The sequence below is a fragment of the Anopheles merus genome, chromosome 2R, assembly GCF_017562075.2.
Source record: "Anopheles merus strain MAF chromosome 2R, AmerM5.1, whole genome shotgun sequence".
In the NCBI taxonomy this organism is placed as follows: domain Eukaryota; kingdom Metazoa; phylum Arthropoda; class Insecta; order Diptera; family Culicidae; genus Anopheles; species Anopheles merus.
The window spans coordinates 58,630,319-58,653,160 of record NC_054082.1 but is presented as its reverse complement, the minus strand read 5'-3'; the positions used below and the strand labels follow the sequence as shown (position 1 = coordinate 58,653,160).

General features: G+C 32.6%; 1 protein-coding gene across 10 annotated transcripts in view; it reads left to right on the top strand.

Moving 5' to 3' along the window:
- LOC121590434 (homeotic protein Sex combs reduced-like) overlaps positions 1 to 21,283 on the top strand; it is a 42,677-nt gene extending 21,394 nt beyond the window's left edge. For all 10 annotated transcript variants that reach the window (XM_041910124.1, XM_041910123.1, XM_041910120.1 and 7 more), the window contains one exon: positions 19,271 to 21,283. In XM_041910124.1, coding sequence (XP_041766058.1) covers positions 19,271 to 19,575 — 305 coding nt within the window. In that variant the 3' untranslated portion in view covers positions 19,576 to 21,283. The remainder of the gene's footprint in view (positions 1 to 19,270) is intronic.
- Positions 21,284 to 22,842: the final 1,559 nt, after the last annotated feature.

Below are 22,842 nucleotides of genomic sequence, written 5' to 3'. Positions count from 1 at the left end.
AATCACTAGAAACTTTAAGAATAATGTTTTATCGTGCACAGGGATCCCAACACTAAGTTTTAATACCCAAGCACACAGTTTTATTTACATCTGTCAAATATTATAATGTCAAATATCAAATATAATAAATAATACAAGCAAATATTTGTGCCATCCAGCCACCAGCGGATGGTACAAAATGCACGAAAAAGATTCGCCGTACTCTGTTCGGGTTACTATGTGACCTCTGAACATTTTCTTTTCCGTTGTAGGTATTGTTATTGACACACAAAATATGCTAAAATCTGATGAAAGTAATTTTTCGATTAATAACCATTTACTCGATACATTTGATGTTCTTCAGAACGGTCGACCATTTTCATCTTTGTGCCAACACCCTAACTACCAGTTTTTTGCACTGCCCTTATAATTTCACAATAAACTAGATCAGAGTGGAACATGATTGCACAAAAAGCATGATGGGAATCAAATTAAAAAATATTTTCACCCAATAACTGGTTTCGTTTATGCCTCACAGCTCTTTTTGTCTGTTTTCTGTAGTTCCTTTTTATTTATATTCTTTCGTTCCTACCATACGAAATATCTGCTGTACTTATATCGTGTTGGTTGATTTTTAGCACAAAAATCTGCTAACGTAAGCATGATAATTTGCATTTTAAGGGACATCGATGTTGCAATTTTCTTAAATACGACCTACACAACGTTCAGTACCTTGTCTCCACGGTTAATGGTAGGGTTCCTGTCTTCAGTAGTTACTGTGAATAATTACTTATAAGTATTCTTCATACTTGTTTGTTTATCTTGTTTTTTTTTTATACAGAATCATTAAAAGTTTTCGTTTTTAAATATGATCAAATATAGTGACGAATCAAAGACCTTGTGAAGTCTGTTAAAAATAAAACTATTAAAAATATTATAGATCGCTTTCTAAGGTCATTTGCTTACAACAATTCCATTACGACAGATTCATATAGGTGTTCAATAAATTGTAATTATATTTGTTCATCATTATTAAAAATTTAGCAAAAGTTTTGCTAACCAGATAAAAAGCGATATTATTACTCAACAAGATTTGCTCATGTTAAGACGTTTGTTTTCATACCAAAAAAATGAAATAAACTATGTTAAGTAACTAATTTATTTATGTAGATCAGGTATGTCAAACTGGCGGCTCGCGGGCCGCATGCGGCCCACGTCGATTCTGAATGTGGCCCGCGAGAATATTTTGAGAATTACTAAAAGCACTGCAAACCAAAAATCTGTTATTACTATTTGTCGAAGTGTATTACATTTTCCAGAGAAGAACAATCCTTTTGTTGGTATATTTTTCGAAACTAACATGAATGTACCCATAACATCTCATAAACTTATTCTATACAATCGCACAGAACAATCGAGACCCTTAATAAACATTGAATCGAATGCAAACTCAGTCGTATTATGTTTTGATAAAATTCTGAATATTAGGATAATTTTGTGCTCACTCAATTGCACATTCTGTATGGAAAAATAGATTTGTGTGAACTGTCTATAAACGAAAAGGAATGAAAATAACTTGATACACACACTACCAAACTTTGCAACAACTAGTGATGGATTGTCAGAATTGCATCCACGGCTCAAAACCATTTCCGATCTTAGCTGAACGGATTTGCACGGCTCCGACCTTAGAATGTTACATCTTTGATATTCGATTGGAGCCACATCTGTTTTTTTTCATAATCATGCCACCATAAATGTCAACAAAAATTATTGTAGCCAAGTTGTAATTATTTATACCCCCATTAATTCTGCAAGACGAATTAATGTACTTTTCAACCTCCCCAAAAATCAAAACCAAAATGATATGATTACACTTAAGCCTAAAGGATTTAGATTAAGGATTAAAATAACCGAAATGCCGAAGCCTTGCAATATAAAGCTTATTAATAGATTAGCTCACACGGCCCATACTTCAATTAGCGAATCATCTCCCTTTAAGTGTCAAAAAAAGGTTTGCCGATCTTTATAGGATCACATACCACAAATCTGCATCAGACAAAATTATCGTAATTTAAACAAAAATATTCGTAAATACGGGTTCCTGTTATAACAAATGCATATAGGGTAAGTGTTCCGATTATGGACATAGTTTGTCCCCAATTCGCACTTTTGTTCGCTGTTTAAATTCGTTTTTTACACAATCATGTGTTTCTATATCGATTTTGGAAGCCTGAAATGTGTAAAATCTGCACATATTTTTTAATTTGATTGGATTTAATCATTAATTACTGAAAAAATCTAATAACTGTTGCTTTAAAATGTACCAATTATGGCACTAGTGTTCCAATTATGATTATAACAGGGTCCCTATTATGGCCATATATTAAAAATCATGAATTTTACATGCAAAAAATCACGTTATGTGATGAATTTAAAAAAAAGTAATGTAAAACAATTCAGAACTAAAAATTCTTCTTATTCTTATTTGGCTCAACAACCGTTATCGTTCAAGGCCTGCCTTTACCACTACTGCGACTTGGCTTTCAGAGACTTAATGATTTTGCCCATAGCAGGATAGTCAGTCCTAAGTATAAAGTCATGGTCCATATTGCAATTGAACCCATGACGAGCATGTGGTTGATTAAGGCAGAAACGAAAATTAGCATTTATAATTTTAGACACATTCTAGACACAAACTAGGTTAACAACTTAAATTGAGTATTTTGGTGTTTATGTTAGCCTATGGTAAAGATTTGATCATCTTCTACGGTAATTGGTACCCTATAGCAGTGGTCTCCAACCTGTGTTCCGCGGCCGACTTGGGGTCCGTGGCGTTAACAGAAGTGTTCCTCGACAAATTAGAATTTTTTAAATAAACGCTTCTTACAGTACACATCGTAAGATATTTTTTGATAAAAAACTTTGAACTAAGTCTATACAATGTAAGCGCTCTATTAGGTGTGTGCTGCGGCAAATGTATTTTCAAAGCCCGCGATCCTAAAAAGGTTGAAGAGCAGTTCCGTGGTACAGTCGTCAACTCGTACGACTCAATAACATGCCCGTTATGGGTTCAAGCGAAGTATGGACCTTTCCCCTGTAGCAAGTATTGAATATTCGGCTAAGTATCAAAAGTTTCTATAGACCGGCATGCTCGCGTAAAACGTTACACCAAATAGAGGAATAAGAATAGTTGTGCCTATTATGTACACAATATCAACTGACTATTATATATATATATATATATATATATATATATATATATATATATATATATATATATATATATATATATATATATATATATATATATATATATATATATATATATATATATATATATATATATATATATATATATATATATATTAACTTCAATCCGTGACAATTGTAGTAATAATTGCCAAAATTAAGTTTTAGAGTATAATATGTGATTAAAAGCTTTAAAAGTCACCTATATTCAACCGCAATGGTCTTAACAAAACGCTAAGGAATGTCAACTCTTCTGAGGACTCATTTTTAAACTGGAATAATTAATAAAAGATACAGTTCCTTTACGATGTTTTTGGAATCAATGTTCAGAATATAGTTTGTATTTAATATTAATATACTTTAGAAAGTTTTAAAATGAAATAGATTGTTTTAAAATAAAAAGAGCTCCTTATGGCCATGATTGGTGCTATGGCCATAATTGGTACACTTGTCTAGTGCGATAATTGGTACATCGTTGTTTAGTTGTACCAATTATGGACATATGGCAAAAAGGCACATTTTCGATACAAAATTGATACATTTTGATGTGAAGCTTTTAAATAACAAGCATTTTACATCATAATGGTGTTTTTTCATATAACAATAAGTTTAGATGCTTGTAAATCACTAATATCCTATTGTGGTGCTCTTAGCAAAATGGTAAGAGATGACCAAAATCTTAGCTGCACATTTTAAAAGAGTGATATTTTATGAATGCATGTTTCTGACATGTAACTAATGAAGCATGAATGTTTTAAAAGGTTCATATTTGATACAAAAAAACCATCCATGGTTGCAGAATGTAAATTTACTGTTTTATAGCAAAAATACTGGTTGCTATGGCCATAATAGGTACTATGGCCATAATTGGTACACTTACCCTACCACCAGAACACTTGGAACTTGGAATAATGTTTAAACACGTTTTATTACAATTTTTCTCTTGTTATGTCAAAAAATTGCGGGCAAATATTTTTTGTTATTCATCCAGCGATGGATAGCTCGGAAAAAAATTCGCAACAGGCTGCTAGATTCCCCCTACCTCAGTGAAACAGTGGGGTTGAGCGATATTTTCTAAGAGAACTGCCGTGTGAGAACGCGACTAATGAAAAATATCCTATTTTAATAATAAGAATAAAAGAAATTGCATGTGACTTTAAAAGTATATTAAACTTTTTTTAATATAAAAGAGCACAATGAAAAATAACATCCCAAAATTTGTAAATAAGAAACGATTCCAGATTTGAAGCGAGTGTACTTCCAAAAAGTCAGTTTGTTCAACAATAATGTTTTTAAGCAATATGTTATATAAATATTTAGGTATATTTTTTATTCTCAAATTTGCGGCCCGTGAATCATTGAAAATCTGTATATGCGGCCCTATGATGAAATGAGTTTGACACAGCTGATGTAGATGATACAGTCTTTTAGATACTTAGAAAAAAATATTTCAGCTTAAGCTGATAAGTTTTTAAGACTCGCTGATATAACTCTCTGACCGCTTATTAGAATGACTATTTTGTGATGCATAATTATGTACACAAAAAAATAACTTTATTTTTATTTTTTTAACTTTATTTAAATTGATACTATGCTTTGAATTTCAGCTGATTGTTATTCCGAAATTAATGCTATTATGTACTTGCATTACAATGTGACTGTTCTGTCAGAATGAAAACAAAAATAGCATCAATCTGAATACATTGTTAACGCATATTCAGATCACTCTTCACTTCACTGAATCACCTGTACGATATTAGCTTGAAAAAATGTTAGGCTATGGATGCATAAATTGTGATGTATAAATCAATCAAACTAACCGAAGCTACAGCAAGTACGTTTTGGGACGATCAAATTTTTGGTAAATACATAGCAGAACATGCACATTTTTTTTTGCATATTATGCTGTTTGCATGCTGATGCCTTCGCCAGAAAAGATTGCTGCTATGCTCTTCTGATAAAAGCATGAATTTTCATATGCTCCTTACATTCATACATATTGCATGCTAACTTTCTCATCTAAATCGGGAGTTTGGCCCAGCAAGCACATTTAGGTAAAGAATGAAAAATTGAATAACTCGATGTTTTGTCGTGAAGCCTGTACATACATGAAAATATAGTCATCGATACAAATGCATAAACAAATATGTATTATTAAATTTACAAATGTTATGCGTGCTAAAATAGATTTAATATCTCGAAAAAAAATCGATGGAATTAGATTAGCAAAATTGATCTAAGGTAAAACAAAAAAGAATGAAAGAATATCGAAAAACTTTCTTAGAATATTGCAAATAATTAGGATTTTGTTTATGGCACTTATTAAATGATCGTATTGAGAATTATTATACAGCGCCTACCACAACTATATGGACAGTCGTTTTTCGCGATTTGGGGAAAATCGAAGAGATAGGTAAAAATAGTGAATGTATGAGTTTTGCTTAATACTATTTCACATCTTTGTACAGTCTGAACTCACTGGTTGAACTTCGATTCCCTGCCAACTATTGAATATGTGCTGTTTAGTTGGCCCATTTTTCCATACAGAAAATCTAAAAATTTTTTCGCGGCAGGCCATGAGATTTTTTGTGAATTTTACAAAAACCGGGTTTTTCATACAAACTCATGGGTTTAATTGAACTGTCAGCCAACTATTGAGCGTTTAACTTAAAAGCATGCCAACTAAAAAGCGTTCAACTAATGAATTCTGACTGTAGTTATAAATTAATTATTAATCGACTAGACATATTGGTATTCCATTTGGAACGAACGAACGACGAAAATCATAGTAGGCATCATTGTAGGCGAGAATTCATCCTACTTGATTTTTAGGAAGATTTTTATAACAGGGAGCTGACGGGGAAAATGAACTATACTACAGGACAACGTTCCTTCCCATTTCTATGGTGGGAAATCTGCCAGATTTTGAGCTACAGATTTCAAATGGAGTAGTTTTAAGGTGAAAACGAGTAACCTGTAAACTTTACGGTATATAACGTTGAGCCATGTTTTGAATTTTGAACAGTGAACAACTAAACTGTTGGTCAGAAAACCGACCGGATTTTCGTTATTCGCTCCAATATGCTGAGGATACCATTATGCCTAAAAAGTGTAAATAAATAATTTATCTACAATAATTATTTTAATGAAAATCATTTAACACAATGTGGAATACGCTTCATTGTATTGAAGGGTTTTCGATACTAGCCAGTTTCGTATTTATGAAGTTTAACAGTTGGCTGCTGAAATCATATCAACAGTCCATACAAAACCACAGGCAAAACTAGCTTCCGAGTTTCAGCTTTAAAAATATGTAAACAAACTCAAATTCGTGGCGAGCTCGATCAGGATTGTTTTTTATTGAAACATACCTGTTGTGTCAAGAAGAAAGATGAAGTCGATTGTTTAAATTAATTTATTTTAATTTATTAAAAGTGCTTTAACTCATTTTAAACATAAAAAATAAAACAATTTTAAAACGTATCTTTGTTTGTACAAAAATGAAGAAATCGTTTCACGTTCCACGTTCCACTTATTGTCAAATGGATATAACTTGGATGATCAATTTTGTGTCCAAGACTGGCTGAAATTTTAGTTTGTTGGCTAGAAATAAAAAACAGGTGTATATTAGCAAAATAATTGCAGTTAAACACGGCTCAATCATAACTAATACTTTATTTATTTAGGTTAAAAGGTGACTTTAATAAGCAAAATGATAACAATTGTTTTTGATGGCGAACGTATAGAACTCAGACATGGCTTAGAAAAAATGTGTATTATTAATTCTTGATTAGACTCGCACATTTTTGCGTTCATTTAAAATTATCGAGTATCTGTATCGTGCCTATTTCAATGTGTTTTGTTCAGTAACATTTGCTCTTGCGTTGTTTGTGGCATGTGTATCATTCTTCATTGCCTGCTTATTTGTAATGAATGTTATAGTTTTTTTGTAGCTTTTGCTTGGCATGTGCCATCTGGATCTCAGTCAATCTCATCGATTATAAAACTCGTTGAATTAACGCTCATAGCTATTCTCGTATCCACCACGACGTGGGACAAATGATTTATGATCATAAATATCCTGATGCCAGTTGCTCTATACCCGGGACTCAGCAAGTTCGATGACGTGTGCGGTGAGTTTCGAGTTGCCACTGCGTGACCGAACAATATCATATTAATGAAGGTGAAAAAGTGCTATTATTTCCGTGCAGACGAATTGCAATAGCTTTCTCAATAATCTAATTGTTAATTTAGTATTGAAAAGAGTACATCGCGATTATTCGGAATAAAAATCTAGCATTTCTGTAATAATACGGTTTTCTAAGTTATAGTTTCACCTACAATAGGGTCAACCATTTGTCTATATTTCAAATGTTCCATACGCCAGTGAGACGTTAACACTTGATTCTGTAGACTTAATAGATAAAGTGCAAAGGTTAGTCGCTGTCCAGACGGACTGCCCATCTACACAACTCACAAGGTTAAGGATTTTATTGTCGTACAAAAGATTTGATAAACACCCTTGAGTCGATGTTTTGACTTAAGTAAAATTTATTGCTTTTTTGACATTCCTTCTCTCCCAGCAGTATGCCGTGCGTTGAGTATCTTTCATACCATTTTCCACGGTGTTAAGATTATTATCATTGAATCCAAAGACACCGCTACACCAAATGTACCTGTAGTAGCTTTATGCGTGCAGCAACCGGTGATAATCCAATGTGTTCGTGTAAAATATCTTTTAGTAGCAATTAAACAAAAGCAAAAAAATTTTAGTGGTAAAAGGTAAATGTATAAAAAATGAAAAGCCTCATATAAAGATACCCGGTACGCATCAAAGAGTTGTGTCTATTTGGGTTAAATGAGCATTTTTTTAACCAGAGGGTTAGCTACACGATTTTTTTTCATTTTTGCGGAAGCCAAAAAGGTACAGGTCATAATTCAATCGCTGATTTATTGCTCATTCAAGGAATGAATCGAAAAGAAATAGCGCTACACACAAACAGTATAGATGGAAACAAATCGAATGTGGCATATGTTATGTGGTAAAATTAGTTGAAATTTTAATACTTCACACTTTGTGAACCCGTTCGCAAGCTGTTATTTGTATCCTTCTAATGACTTTTTTTGTAAATATTACTTCACCTTTAACTATTAAACGTGTATTTTTTTTTAAATAGTTAGCGTTCTACTTTAATCGTTTATCATGTATAGAATGCATTGAAAGTAATATAATGGTTTTATATTTTGCCAGTCAGTTCGAACACACAACTATATATATATATATATATATATATATATATATATATATATATATATATATATATATATATATATATATATATATATATATATATATATATATATATATATATATATATATATATATATATCCAGTACGTATCCAGTATGCATATAGTTGAAAAATAGATTCATATAAATGTGTTTTGTGTGTATAATACTATAATACTAATATTATAATACGGGCCGGACTGGTGGTACAGTCGTCAACTCGAACGACGTAACAACATGCCCGTCATGGGTTCAAGCCCCGAATAGACCGGGCCCCCATACGTAGGACTGACTATCCTGCTATATGATTACAATAAGTCACTGAAAGCTAAGCTCACTTCACTAAGTGGGTACAGGCAGGCCTTGACCGACAACGGTTGTTGTGCCAAAAGAAGAAGAAGAAGTATATAATACATATGTTATGTAAAAACATATTGGTTTCTTTTATTATCAAAACATGCATGTAGCCAACATTTCAATGGGCCTAGTATTAATATAACAAAACATGTAAATATAACTTGAAACAAATAAGACTCTACAATTAAACAAAAATAAAACTGTAGGTTCGTAACATCACTTTAACACCGTAACCCCTCCACGGCTTAAAAATGTGTCATCTTGACATTTCACGATTAACAATTTGTCCGTCATGGGTTCAAGCCCCTTGTGGATCGTGTCCCACAGACTATTCTGCTATGGGTAATCAATAAGTCATTGAGATCCAAGTTCATTTAAGTTACAGACAGGCCTTGATCGACAATGGTTGTAGTGCCAAAGAAGAAGAAGATTAATTATAAGTTTATAGTGACGTTAATAATACATACCATATAATACATACAAAACACAATGTCTAACGACCTATTTTTTTTGCTGTGTGTAAATAAACTCAACCATATATGGATCGCTTTAAATTAAAAACAAGCTAGTTTCAGCTTTGCAAGCACACCAGCCTTTTAAGAATTCACAAAGATATGAGTCTGCAGTCAAAAGGAAAATGAAAAATTTTAAATCGCATGCCATTACCCGTATAGATTTTTTTTTCATAACGCTGATGCACGACTCTACATTTTGTTTAAAGCGATTCTATTGATTATTCGTTTGATGGACTTTCACTTTAATCATGGAACAACGTTTTTAGAAGCAGATTTTGGAACTACTAATTTTTAATGAATATTAGTGTTTATTTCTAGCATTTTACCTTACATTCTTAAATTAAATTTAAAGAATGGCTATACCTATCCCGCAGTCAACCTGTTCCGCCAGGTCAATTTTTTCCAAATTTTTAAATATTTTGTTGACTCTATGTGCATGCCATTTAAAGTGAACACGCTATCAATACTCGAATTGACATAGTTAGTTAAAAAAAGAAAAGATAGGAAAAAAAACAGCGAAAGAAAATAACTCATTTGCCGTAATTCTGTGTTTGCATGCTTCTCTTTCGTGCTCTGCGATCATTTCAATCGGTTTGCGAACGCAATATACATGTTCTATATGTATGTAACGTACTGGACTGCAAGGTGCACTGGCATGAGCCATTTACTGTTGTGTTTGGAAAGTTTTTTTTATTTTATCCTTATGCTCGGCTACTTTATCCTTTTTCTTAAGTTTTCACTCCATAGCTTAAAGTATGTTACAGTACTTAACTCACGAATTCAGACGTTTGTGCATAGTTGAATCAATGGGTCCCACGATAAAGTCGTCGAATCGCACGATTTAACTACATACCTGCCAAGGGTTTATGCCATTGACATATGCATATTGACTGTGATTTTCATTCGTAAGACTAAATCTTATGCTATTGGTTATAATATCAATTATAATTAATATGGTTGTAAAATAAATTGTTGTTGATTGATTCAAGAGTGTTGAGACTACAATAACGAATGCTAAAAATTGACAAACAATTAATAATTTGTAAAACAGATTCAAAAGAAAAAATGTGACAAGGTCCAATTAATTATAATCTTTGAAAAATCATTGAATGATGAACTTCTAGGATCACAGTTATTTTTATTTGCCATTTTAATAAGGATACTTAGGCCAGCCAAATCAGTCGTTAATTTAAATATATTTTAGTGTTTTTACATCCATTTAATAGCATTGCCGGTCTTGACTTCCTTTCTCTACCTTGTTTCATAAGAGAATGTGTAACCTCTAAACGCAATCGATAGTTCATACTTTCATGTGGATACTATCCTGACCTTGGTTACCAAACACATTAATAACTAATGAACAAAAAGCGAATCGTCAAGGAAAACGACTATTCGGGTATGAAAAATGCATTATTGATCACACCGTCAAAACCGTGTCGCATGCAATTCATACTCATACGATACACAGCCTGTTTCCGAGTTACGCGATTCTTGACTTACGCGGTTTTCTAAATTTGACAGAACAAATGCCAAATCAGTACAATTTGCTTCGACAATGGTCCAATAAAGTATAAATTGTATGTTTGCTTATAAGTTTCAACGGCTAAAAAGCAAGAAATTTCAGATTGTTCTGGATGAATCAAACCAAATTAAAGATAAAGTGTATAAAAGTTCTAAGTGTAATTATAAATACCAAGTAATCAATTGTATTATGATCGAAAAACGCGAAATTCTACTAACGCAAATATTCGAGTTACGCGGATTTCTCGCGAACGCATAAATCTCGCATATCCCGACAACAAACTGTACTTTCCATTATTTGAACTTGGAACTCTCGGTTGAGGAACCAGATAGTAATATTGTTTGTGCACTATCGAATGAATTTACTTGAGTATCGTATCACTTTACCAGTTATACGTACAAGTTTTTTTTAACGTTCCATTTCTTCGATTGCTACGCTTGAAAAATGTATACTCTAATGGTTTCCTTAATTTATGTTTCATACAAGTTGCTTCGTATATGTGATTCAATCTTTTAACCGTATAACATCCTTCCAATATTACCTTGAAGTATCTATGAAAGACCTTAGAAATCATGTTCCTGTCAATTGTGAAAAGAGTGGGAGTTCTTCGATTTTCAAAAGAATTAAAGTGTACAGTAAACATGGGGTTTAGGAAAATTTGTCCCCTCCAGTTTATTCCAGAGGTATTGGTGAAATTTACTTTGAAAATGGTATGCGAAAATGTGAAGCCATGATTAATGATCAGCTGAGTATTGTTCAACGTGCCAATTGCTTGAAAGTTACATTTCTGAACGACATCACACAATATTGACATTATTTTTTTTTTTTCAACATTTTAAGCCTGTGTTTGAAAGTGCTGTGTAAAACAAAAACAATTGAATTCGAATAATTGTTGGAAATATATCTACTTTATTGACTTCCAATTAAAAATAGAATAATAAAAGAAGAAATATAGACTTGTGAAACGATCCAATAACAATAACCATATTACAACTTGGGAAACGACATCAGATGTCGACATCTGTTATAGGTAAGTGAGCTAGACAAAAGTTGGACGAACCATACCTAAGCATTGTTGCGAGCCAATATGATATTGAAGAGAACAGTACATAAGTGGTCACATATGATTACGAGCTACTCACAAGTAGCTGTCATAGTAGCGATTGTCTCGCTTGATTGATGAATATTTGATATGGTTTAGTGTTATTTGAGCCATGTTTTTTCTTCTTTATATTCTATAAGATAGCCATTCGGACCGTGGCGAAAGAGACAAATGGAATGTTTGGGTTATGCTATGAGCTATGTGTTGCCGTTTACATGCTTACGTCCTTTTTGTTGCTTCAACAAAATTTGATTGAATTTGATGTAGTTTAATATTCTTTAATCCTAATATTTAATGTTCATATTTTTTACATGTGATATTATTTGCACCGCTGAAGGATCGCACTGCCCTTCCGTAAAAAATACATATTATTTGGAACATATTACATAAACATATCATTTGGATAGTGGAAAGCAGGTTGACGTGATATACCGATTTCTCCACTTTCTTCGATTCTGTAAATCATTTGTTATCTAACGAGGAAACTAACCCGGTCTCGTGGTACAGTCGTCAACTCGTACGACTTAATAACATGCCCGTCATGGGTTGAAGCCTAGAATTGACCGTGCTTCCATATGTAGGACAGACTATCGTGTTATGGGGGAAATCAATAAGTCACTGAAAGCCAAGCCCACAAGTAGTGGTACAAGCCTTGGCCGACAACGGTTGTTAACCCAAAAAAAAGTAAAAGAAGAACGAGAAATCTATTAAAATACGGAGTAAATGGTGCGTTAGTGCAATGATTATTAACCAGTTACTTAAACAATAGGCTCATCACTGTGAATATCTGATCATCCTTATCCACACAGTTCACGAATGTCTCTGGAGTATCACAAGGCAGCATCACAAGGCCCATACTTACAATATTCATTAACGACATTGTGAACGTTTTTCCTGATTGCAACAAATTACTATAAGCCGATGACTTAAAGATCTTTTTGCCAGTCACTTCTTATGCCGATTGCCCAAAACTACAAGATTGTCTGAACAGATTCAATGCGTTTTGCAGTTATAACCTAATGCGTGTGAATACCAAGAAATGCATTGTAATAACGTTGACTAGAAAAAGATTCCCAATGATCTTTAATTGTAAATTAAATTATGCTTCTGTGTCTCGTTCAAATGTAGTTTGTTATTAAGGAGTTTACATTGACTGCAACCTTACATTTAGGGAACATTTTGAGCAAATGATATCAAAAGCAAATCACATGCTAGGTTTTATGTTACGTGTTGCAAATAATTTTAAAGACTCTTTTAGTGTGAAGGCCTTGTGTTGTGCAATTGTCCGACCAATATTAGAGTTTACTTGTATAAATTGGCATCCATCACAACGATACATGATTGACAGAATTGAATCAATCCAGCATAAGGTTACTCGTTTCATGTTCCATCGTATTCCGTGATCTCGTGTTGTTGTATGTCCATCCTACCTTGTTAGGTGTCTTATATTTGGACTTGAACCACTCGAATATAGGACAATGGTAGCACAGTGCCTATTTTTCAAAAACTTGTTTGCAGTTCTATTGACGCCCCGTCAGTTGTTGATAAGGTAAACTTTCAGGCACCTGGTAGGGTTTTGAGACCTAGGGCTCTTTTGAGCACGAACTGCAGATCAACAATTTTTTAAAGTAATGATCCTTTGATTAAAATGGTAAATGTTTATTGTTCATTAGGATATAATGTCGATTTCAGTTTGAGTTTAATTACGATGAAACATTTTTACGCAGTCTTGTTTGATGGTAGCACATACGATTTATTTTTTTATTACAACGTCGCGATTTTAAGTTGTGTACCGTTCGTTTCGCAAGCAGTTTTGATATACAGTTAACTCTCTCTTATTTGAGAGGCGATGGGATTGTAAAAGGGGTTTTCAAATTACAGTGGTTGAAAGTGAATGAAAGGTCCATACAAACTAGAAAAAACAGAACATTTAGTATGCAGCCTTAACTGTTGCTATAGGAAACTGCGAACAGAATCGCCAATTTGAGCATACATCTTTCAATAACCTTGGCAACACCATACACAAATAAGAGGGATACAGATTTTGGAGGTTTTCCAAATTAGAGGGAGGGACAAAAATGTACTGGAAATGAAGGGACTGTGAAAATTGTTCAAATAAGAGAGGTTTCTCAAATTGGAGAGGTGTCAAATAAGAGAGGGTTCACTGTATTTGGGTTAAATGTGATTAACCCATGTTTATGTCATATGTTAAATGTGATGGGTAAAATGTGATTGTGTGAATAATAATAATAATAATAATAATAATAATAACAATAATAATAATAATAATAATAATAATAATAATAATAATAATAATAATGATAATATAATAATAATAATAATAATAATAATAATAATAATAATAATAATAATAATAATAATAATAATAATAATAATAATAATAATAAATAATAATAATAATAATAATAATAATAATAATAATAATAATAATAATAATAATAATAATAATAATAATAATAATAATAATAATAATAATAATAATAATAATAATAATAATAATAATAATAATAATAATAATAATAATAATAATAATAATAATAATAATAATAATAATAATAATAATAATAATAATAATAATAATAATAATAATAATAATAATAATAATAATAATAATAATAATAATAATGACACAGCAAACTAAAATGAACATCTTGTATTCGTATGGAACGATTAGTTATACTTCTTTTAATCGTATTAAACGATCATCGTTTTAAAGTATACACATCTTAAAACTAATAAAAGTTTTGAAAATAGTCATGTGTTATTTTATTTTATGCCTTTGACTATGCGAGGTCAACAAACAGATTTTAAATATGAGAATGACATCTATCGTGTAAGCAAAAACTCAAACACTAAAGCTAGAGCGGCGTAGTTCTTGATCAATGCTCTAATTATATAATTAACCAAGAAGCCAACACATTTTTCACACTCATCGAACATGCACAGTGAATCTGAATAATTCGTCCATCCGCTTTAATTGTATATGTAGTTTAGAATCAATCAGCCGGATTGTATAAGTAAGTCAGTATATTCATCGTAAGAAGTTTCTTTCAAGTGTGAATGTTGCTGTTGTCTAGTACACTCTTAATACTTAAATATATAAATACAACAATTCAAAATACTGCAACTCATTCTACTGCGATGTATATGAGTATCTTGCAATGCTATCCATAATTTGTGTACAAAGTTCAACGATGAATTTCTGCCGTACTTTTTTTTTATATGAGTGCAAATAGATTTAAAGTATACAATTATATATCATTTGATAGCTTGCAATTAATAGTGCTAATTGATATTGATATAGAATAACATGAATTAAATTATTATAAACATGACACAATTTCGTATAGCAAGTAGAAATATTTTGAACAAAATAAAACATTTGAAAAGCACTATAACATGTTTAATAATCTTAACCACATTTAATGCATCCCCTATTGCGAACATTTATGTCTACCTGAGTTGTTGTCGTTTATGCATGTGTGATTGTTGCGTGTCAACATTTTGTCACTTGTCTTTTAGACGATTCAAGGCATTGGTAAAAAGAAGAAATAACTGACTCGAAAACAAGTGAGAAGCACAGTGGCGTTTTAAAGTGATCATTCGGTTACGAAAACATTCTTCTAAACACAAAACATGATCTTCTTTGCGAACGTACAACGCGGCCATAATGTGATTGAGCAGCAAGCAAGGAATTTAGTTTACCAAAAGCCAGAAATCATGCGTCAACGGAAAAAGTAGCCGACAGCTCTACAACGTGTGATCCGCAGACATTTTCAATCAACTGTAGAATTCTTTTGGCCTTTCCCATCGGTCCGAAGGCCACTGCTGAAGATATTACATATTTGTCAAGACTTGGATTAGCTCTCATTTTAAACGACGCTATGCTGTGATGTAGCAATGATGAATGTGATGTTGTCCTACTTAAAACCATTCAGATCTGGATAAAGAATATGTTACACATATTCTTAGTTTGTTTTGCTTGTATCATTAAGTTTTTTTCTTGATCTTGTTGTTTATGAAAAGAGTTAATGTGAATTATTTTGGTATTCAGCCAGTTCAGAATTTTGAATGTCATACAAAAAATATCCTAAAAAATCATGAGGCATTTTGTAAGTATATTTCTATTTACACAAAAAAACTATTGAAAGTTCATACAAGAACGAAAACAAATATTTTACTTTTTATTATTATTTCTTTGATTTGCATATTTTAGATTTTTTTAATTAATGCTAACTTGCATTAAAACACATTACATATTCAGCTTGTGAAAACAATCTTTTTTTTAATATAAAAACACATAATTTTATTGTAGAATAACATTAACTGCTATTCTATAAAAAAGCTAAAAAGTCAGCTTTCTTCTTCTTCTTCTTCTTCGTTGGCACAACAACCGCTGTCGGTCAAGGCCATCCTGAACCCACTAGTAAAGTGAGCATGGCTTTCAGTGACTTATTGTTACCATAGCAGGATAGTCTGTCCTACGTATGGGGGCACGGTCTATTCGGGACTTGAACCCATGACGGGCATGTTGTTACGTCGTACGAGTTGACGACTGTACCACCAAACCGGCCATTAGTCAACTTTACGATTTTGTAATACAAAAAAAAATGTTTCAAAATATTACAGCATTGACTCGTCTGCAAATGTAGGAAAAAGAACAGGTGTATAAAAAATCACAACATTATTAGCATTACTCAACAATGGTGAACAATTTGATTCATTGTATGTTTTTTTAAGTCCAAAAATTATTCACCTCAAATGAAATGATTATATTACACCGTCTACAGTACCAAAACGGAATTAGTACTCGGTTTTTGGTTCAAACCACTAATGTAGCAGTTCGGGACAACAAGTTAATCATGCAAAATGAATTCAGCAAAGATTTCAATTCAGATTGATATTATGACCTTCATTTAAACTTATCTTGTTACATATTTGCTTTGATAAAAAAGCATTGTAAACAGGGGATAGGTTGGCCGGGCCGTGGTACAGTCATCAACTTGTACGACTTAATAATATGAACGTCATGGGTTCAAGCCCCAAATGGACCGTGCCGCCATACGTAGGACAGACTATCCTGCTATGGGGGGAAATCAATAAGTCACTGAAAGCTAAGCCACCAAGTGGTACAGGCAGGCCTTGGCCGACAACGGTTGTTGAGCCAAAGAAGAAGAAACATGTTATGCTTGAATGAACGTTATATTGCCAATTCTCTATACATGGTATACCAAGATTTTCAACGGCTATGCTCTATGCTTCAACTGACAATCACATCTTGCTCAATTCAGTTTGAAGTCCATCTATATTATAATATTTATTCAATTTGATAAACCATCTATGTTTTATGGCATAAACCATACGGTATTGAAGAAAAAAAAGCACTCATAGTATGTGTATATTCTGTATAACAATCCCTTTGAAATGTCTTAACAGCTTAGAAATGACCAGACCAGCAAGAATGATAAATGACATTTGCTAAATTTTCTATGAATATAACAACCTTGACATCGCTACAATTGAGAATTTTCAAACTTCTGTAACCATCACATTCCTTATTTTTGTTGAAGATTTCCAATGTTTGTTACAGGGTTTACCTAGCCAATCGGGCGTCGTCAAAACGTTATCGGTCGCCGTAAATACTTTTTCGGGCGACGTAAACCCTCAATTCGGCACTGTCATTTCTATTCGAGCCTTGTGAAGTATGAATCGGGCAAAGTACAGAATGAAAGCGTCCTACTCTTGAAGGTGTCAAATCGGTCGCTCCGGTGTGTTTGATCCATCAAGTTGTTTAAAAATACGTATTTTGCATGTTATTTAACTTATTATGTATTATTTTAAAATGTTTACCTAATAAAATCGCCAAACATATTATATTTAAAAAAATATATAAAACCTAATTGCATTGTACGGGTTTGAATAAAAAATAAAAAATAAAAGGAATTTGAATAGTTTTGTATGTAATTAAACTTAAAAATAGTTAATTTTCTCACATATCAGTTAAACTACTCGCAAAAAAAGTATTGTTTTACTGCTAGAAAGCAACAAAATATAAAGTAGGTCCAATTCATTCTGTACTTTGCTCGATTCATACTTCACAAGGCTCGAATAGAAATGACATTGCCCAATTGAGGGTTTACGTCGCCCGAAAAAGTATTTATGGCGACCGATAACGTTTTGACGACGCCCGATTGGCTAGGTAAACTCTGTATCTTCTATGTTGTTTGTTTAGTGATACTAGTTGATGCAGCTCCGGATTGTTTTGTTAAATACAAGTGTTGCATTTAAGCATGTAGCGTAACAAATAATCGAAAACTCATATTTATCCAGAAAAGTATTTAGATCACTTACAAAAAAATGGAAACAGCTCCTTATTCGAGATGACAGTTGGTTCAATGTTTTTGGAGCAAATCCACTTCAACTTACATTTCTGGGTGTGTGCCTACAATTCTACATAAATAATCGTTGGATGTATCGAACTTTTGGGTTTTCGTATTATTTAGAATGTATCAAGTATCATATGAAAATGAGCAATCGATAGCAAAAATTTGAACGTTTCTAAAACGTTCGTACGTTTGTGAGGATGATAGGAACGCGATTGAAAAGGGGTCTCCATTATCATTTTGATAAACCTACATTGTAAATTGAAGGCTTGTCTACGTTGACAGCGTATGCTGAAATTCTGAAACGATTGAGCTACTGACAACCGCATAACACTGCTCCAGTGAGTAAACAACTCGAGGAAATTTCATGAAGAAGATTAATTATGGTTTTCCTGGAAGCTGGCATTTATTTGAATTCTTCTAGTGGGGTGTTGTTTTCTAGCATTTGAAAGAGGATAGGGTCCGTTGTGTTAACGCCGTAATGCTGTAAGAATAAAAGTATAAACTTTTTGCAATTTTTTTTCTTAGTTTTGTTCTTCATCTAATTCCGTAAAATCAAAAGTTACAAAAGGACGTGATTCACTCATTAAATTGTTGTACTCAATATCTCAATTACTCAAGTCTAGCCACTTTCATACTGATTTGCTGATTGTAGATAAAATGTTAATCTATATTAGTCTATCTATAACAGTTAATTTATATCTAATGGATCCTGTTTATTTACTAACTCTTTCTTTTTCTTTCTCTTTCTTACATGTCTCCATATCAACGCTGGTATGTGTTGGACTTTGCATCGTGGTCATCAATTTGATCAATGGACCAACGTACTTGTCAATGGCCGTATAATAAGGCACGGTGAATGCTAATGGAGAAACGAAACGACAACGCACTTCATACACGCGTTATCAAACGCTCGAGCTAGAGAAAGAGTTTCACTTCAACCGATATTTAACTCGCAGACGACGGATCGAGATAGCACACGCACTGTGTTTAACCGAGCGTCAGATCAAAATCTGGTTCCAGAATCGACGAATGAAGTGGAAAAAAGAACACAAGATGGCATCGATGAATATTGTGCCGTATCACATGTCTCCATATGGTCATCCTTATCAATTTGATATTCATCCGTCACAGTTTGCGCATTTGAGCGCATAGGACGCGTGGCACTTTTCGGGTACTGGTTAGAGACTCAACCAGCTCTACCAGGAGCAGTATCAGGGATATCAGGGCAATCAAGATAGCGTACTATTTGGAGGTGGCGGTTTAAGTGGTGGTGGTGGAAGCAGTACGCCTTCTGATACTACGAAGTATAATCAGGAGTTTTGATTTGTCTATGGTCTACAATATGTGACTAGTTCTGATCAAGAAGGGACATCCAATTTTAGTTTAGAACATCTTTTCTCCTGTAAGATGTTCATAAGTCCGTGATATCTCTGATGGAATGCTTTATAGCAACTGTAACTGTATTGTGAGCTGTCGTTGGGATGCTAACACAACATGAATGTCACATTCTTTGTTCAGTAGTATGCATGCTACATACAGCACACCCATCGAAGTGTGTCAAGATTGTACGCTCAATAATGGATACGAGATTTGCAAACTGATTTTCTTCCACTGTACTTTGAAACTCCTACATATCCTTTGTACCACGTGCAGCATACAACCACTTTCTTTGCTCTTTTATTGTAGTTACTAAATTACCATACAATGTAAATAATTTTCGCTAAACAATCCACCCTTCCCACAACCATAACGTACAGTGGAAGAAAATTATAGCGGATTCTCCTATCGATTACAAGCTCTTCTCTAATCAGTATTCGAAAAGCTAGCCTCGCAATACACGTGGCTCCCCTATATTAGATTGTAAGAAATGTTTCAAAAATGTTCCCGAAACATTTATGTAGAATAAGCTAGTGTTGGAAATCTGATGGGTACTTAAGTTGAGAAGAATAAAATATACTCTCAACATGTTCCAGTCCTACCAAGCTCAACATCAATCTTCTATATAGGTTAAAAGAAATCATAATTACTTGTGCAAATTTATTTCAGCAGCTAACTGGCTCTACTATTTTGTTTTCTAAATACTTTCTTTATGTTTTTGTTTAACTATCTTGACTATAGTAGGAATTTCATGTCTAAGGTTTGATATTCCTGATTTGAGTACAATTTCAAGACTCGAATATGTAATGCAATACGAATAGATCACACTTAGGACCATATCGATTTTTTAAACGATAAGCTTCGAGCAGTAAAACATTATTATTTATTTCGTGTTCATTATATCCTACGTTCTATCTAACAAAAACATGATTTCGTGAAGTATATGTTATCACAGATATGAAGAATCACGTATGTTTGGAAAATGCATTTTTTTAAGAAAGTGACGAAAAATTTCAACGGTTAACAAATTCACTATAATATTTACAACGAATTATTTTTGTGTATTTGACAGGTTAAATGGATCATAATTTAAGCACAAAAATCGTATTTAATACATCTACAAATTCCGTCAAACATATTCGAATCACTATTCTTACTTCGTTAGTTAAAACTAATTCAATTAAAGTTATGTAAATTTGACAACACTGTAATGTAAGAACTATGGAGGCTTTTGTGGAAATTTAATATTTGAATGTGATCATAGCAGGGAAGCAGCCAGTTATTCATTGTCAACGTACATCATTAAATGCTCATTATTGACATGCGTATAGTAATGACAGCAAATTCGGACTCGTACAGGGCTGTTTTATTTTATTAGCCTATTTGGCTAATAATCATATCCTGCACATAATTGGATTATAATCATTCATTTTTACTTTGATTGTTTAAGTTACACTGTAGCTATGAGACGAAAAAGTAGGATTAAAACAATTAAATTAAAATCGAAACATTAGTGAATGACTCGTTTTTGTACATAGCATCTCAAACAAAATTTCATATTGCAGGAATCTATAGGAAGTAGAGTGCAGATTCTTTTCTTTTTGTTGCTCGTTAAAAGATTGCGGAAATTCATAGCAATCAATATAATTACAAGAGAAACTCCATCAAACAAAAGTGAGATAGGTACAATGTAATACATTTGTAATGATATATGAAAAATAACGTCTATACCAAGCAACAGAATTATAGACCTTGCAGACTTTAGAAAAAAGGGTCATGAAAAATCTAATAATGTTAAAACATTTGATCCCAAACAAAACAAATGATAAAACCTCCTTCATGCACACTTAAAATAAGGTTAATTAAAAAATGTTATATCATGGAGGGAACAAAAAATCAAGAAGTTATTGATCCATTTTTGCAGCATTCCGGGAAAATTACACAAAACATCTTACAAGACTGTGAAGCATTGTTCTGACATTTGAATAGTGAGACAAATAATTTGAATCATAGTTGGTGTTAAAAAATATACACAGCGATATTCTATTCTGGCAGTGGAGTCATTTCGAGTTCGAGTTTAAGAATTTAGTGAGTTTGTTTGAATGAAGAAAAGTTTAAGAATTTAGTGAGTTTGTTTGAATGAAGAAATTTACATTAAAGTTCATTGTCTCGACTAGTATCGAATGGAGATCAGAATAGATAAGCCTGATAATTTTGATAATGCATACAAAATATACTCAATTTAAGTTTTACGTTCATATATGTACTAGCTCTCACAGACTGTCTGTTCTGAATAATTGAAAACATCTGCTCAGCAATCATTAGCTAAACATACGGACGATGATATTATGGTGAAAATGACTACAAATTCCAAAATGTAATACTGTTAGAGTGCAGCTCTTTAAATTTAACTATGACCTCTGTATGTTCACAATCTTCTTTCTTAATTTTCTTCGGAACAATAACCGTTGTCGGGTAAAACCTGCCTGTACCTCTAATGAGCTTTGCTGATTCATTTCAATATTATTAGGGTCTACCATTTGTTTCACTATTCAATTGTCAAAACATTGTCTTTGTCAGCTGGATGTAAAACCTAACTGGAATACCTCGTATATTCCAATAATATGTTTTTATTAGGGTATTTTATTTATTTTGTTTTAGTACATTTTACATTTAACGCAAGATCCGTCTTGCGAAAGTCATAGATTCAGTAAAGAGACTTCTAACAATATATTCGAGCACATCATGGAAAACAGCAACACACTGAAAGATTATCGTGTACTGATACATCTAGGTATACAAGAAGTAGAAATTATGCTGTAACTACATAAAATACCACTGAACTAGCTTCAGTATCCTCTTCAAAAAACAGGCGATTATTAAACAACAATTAATAATTAATAGCTATGTTTCAGGAGCAAAAGACAGGGAAAGTATAAATTACAAGGATTCTCTTCTTTACGTGATACATGAACTACGGCGCGTTATGTAACAATTGCAATATCAGTGGAAAAATAATGTTAAGACATTGTCATAATCGAA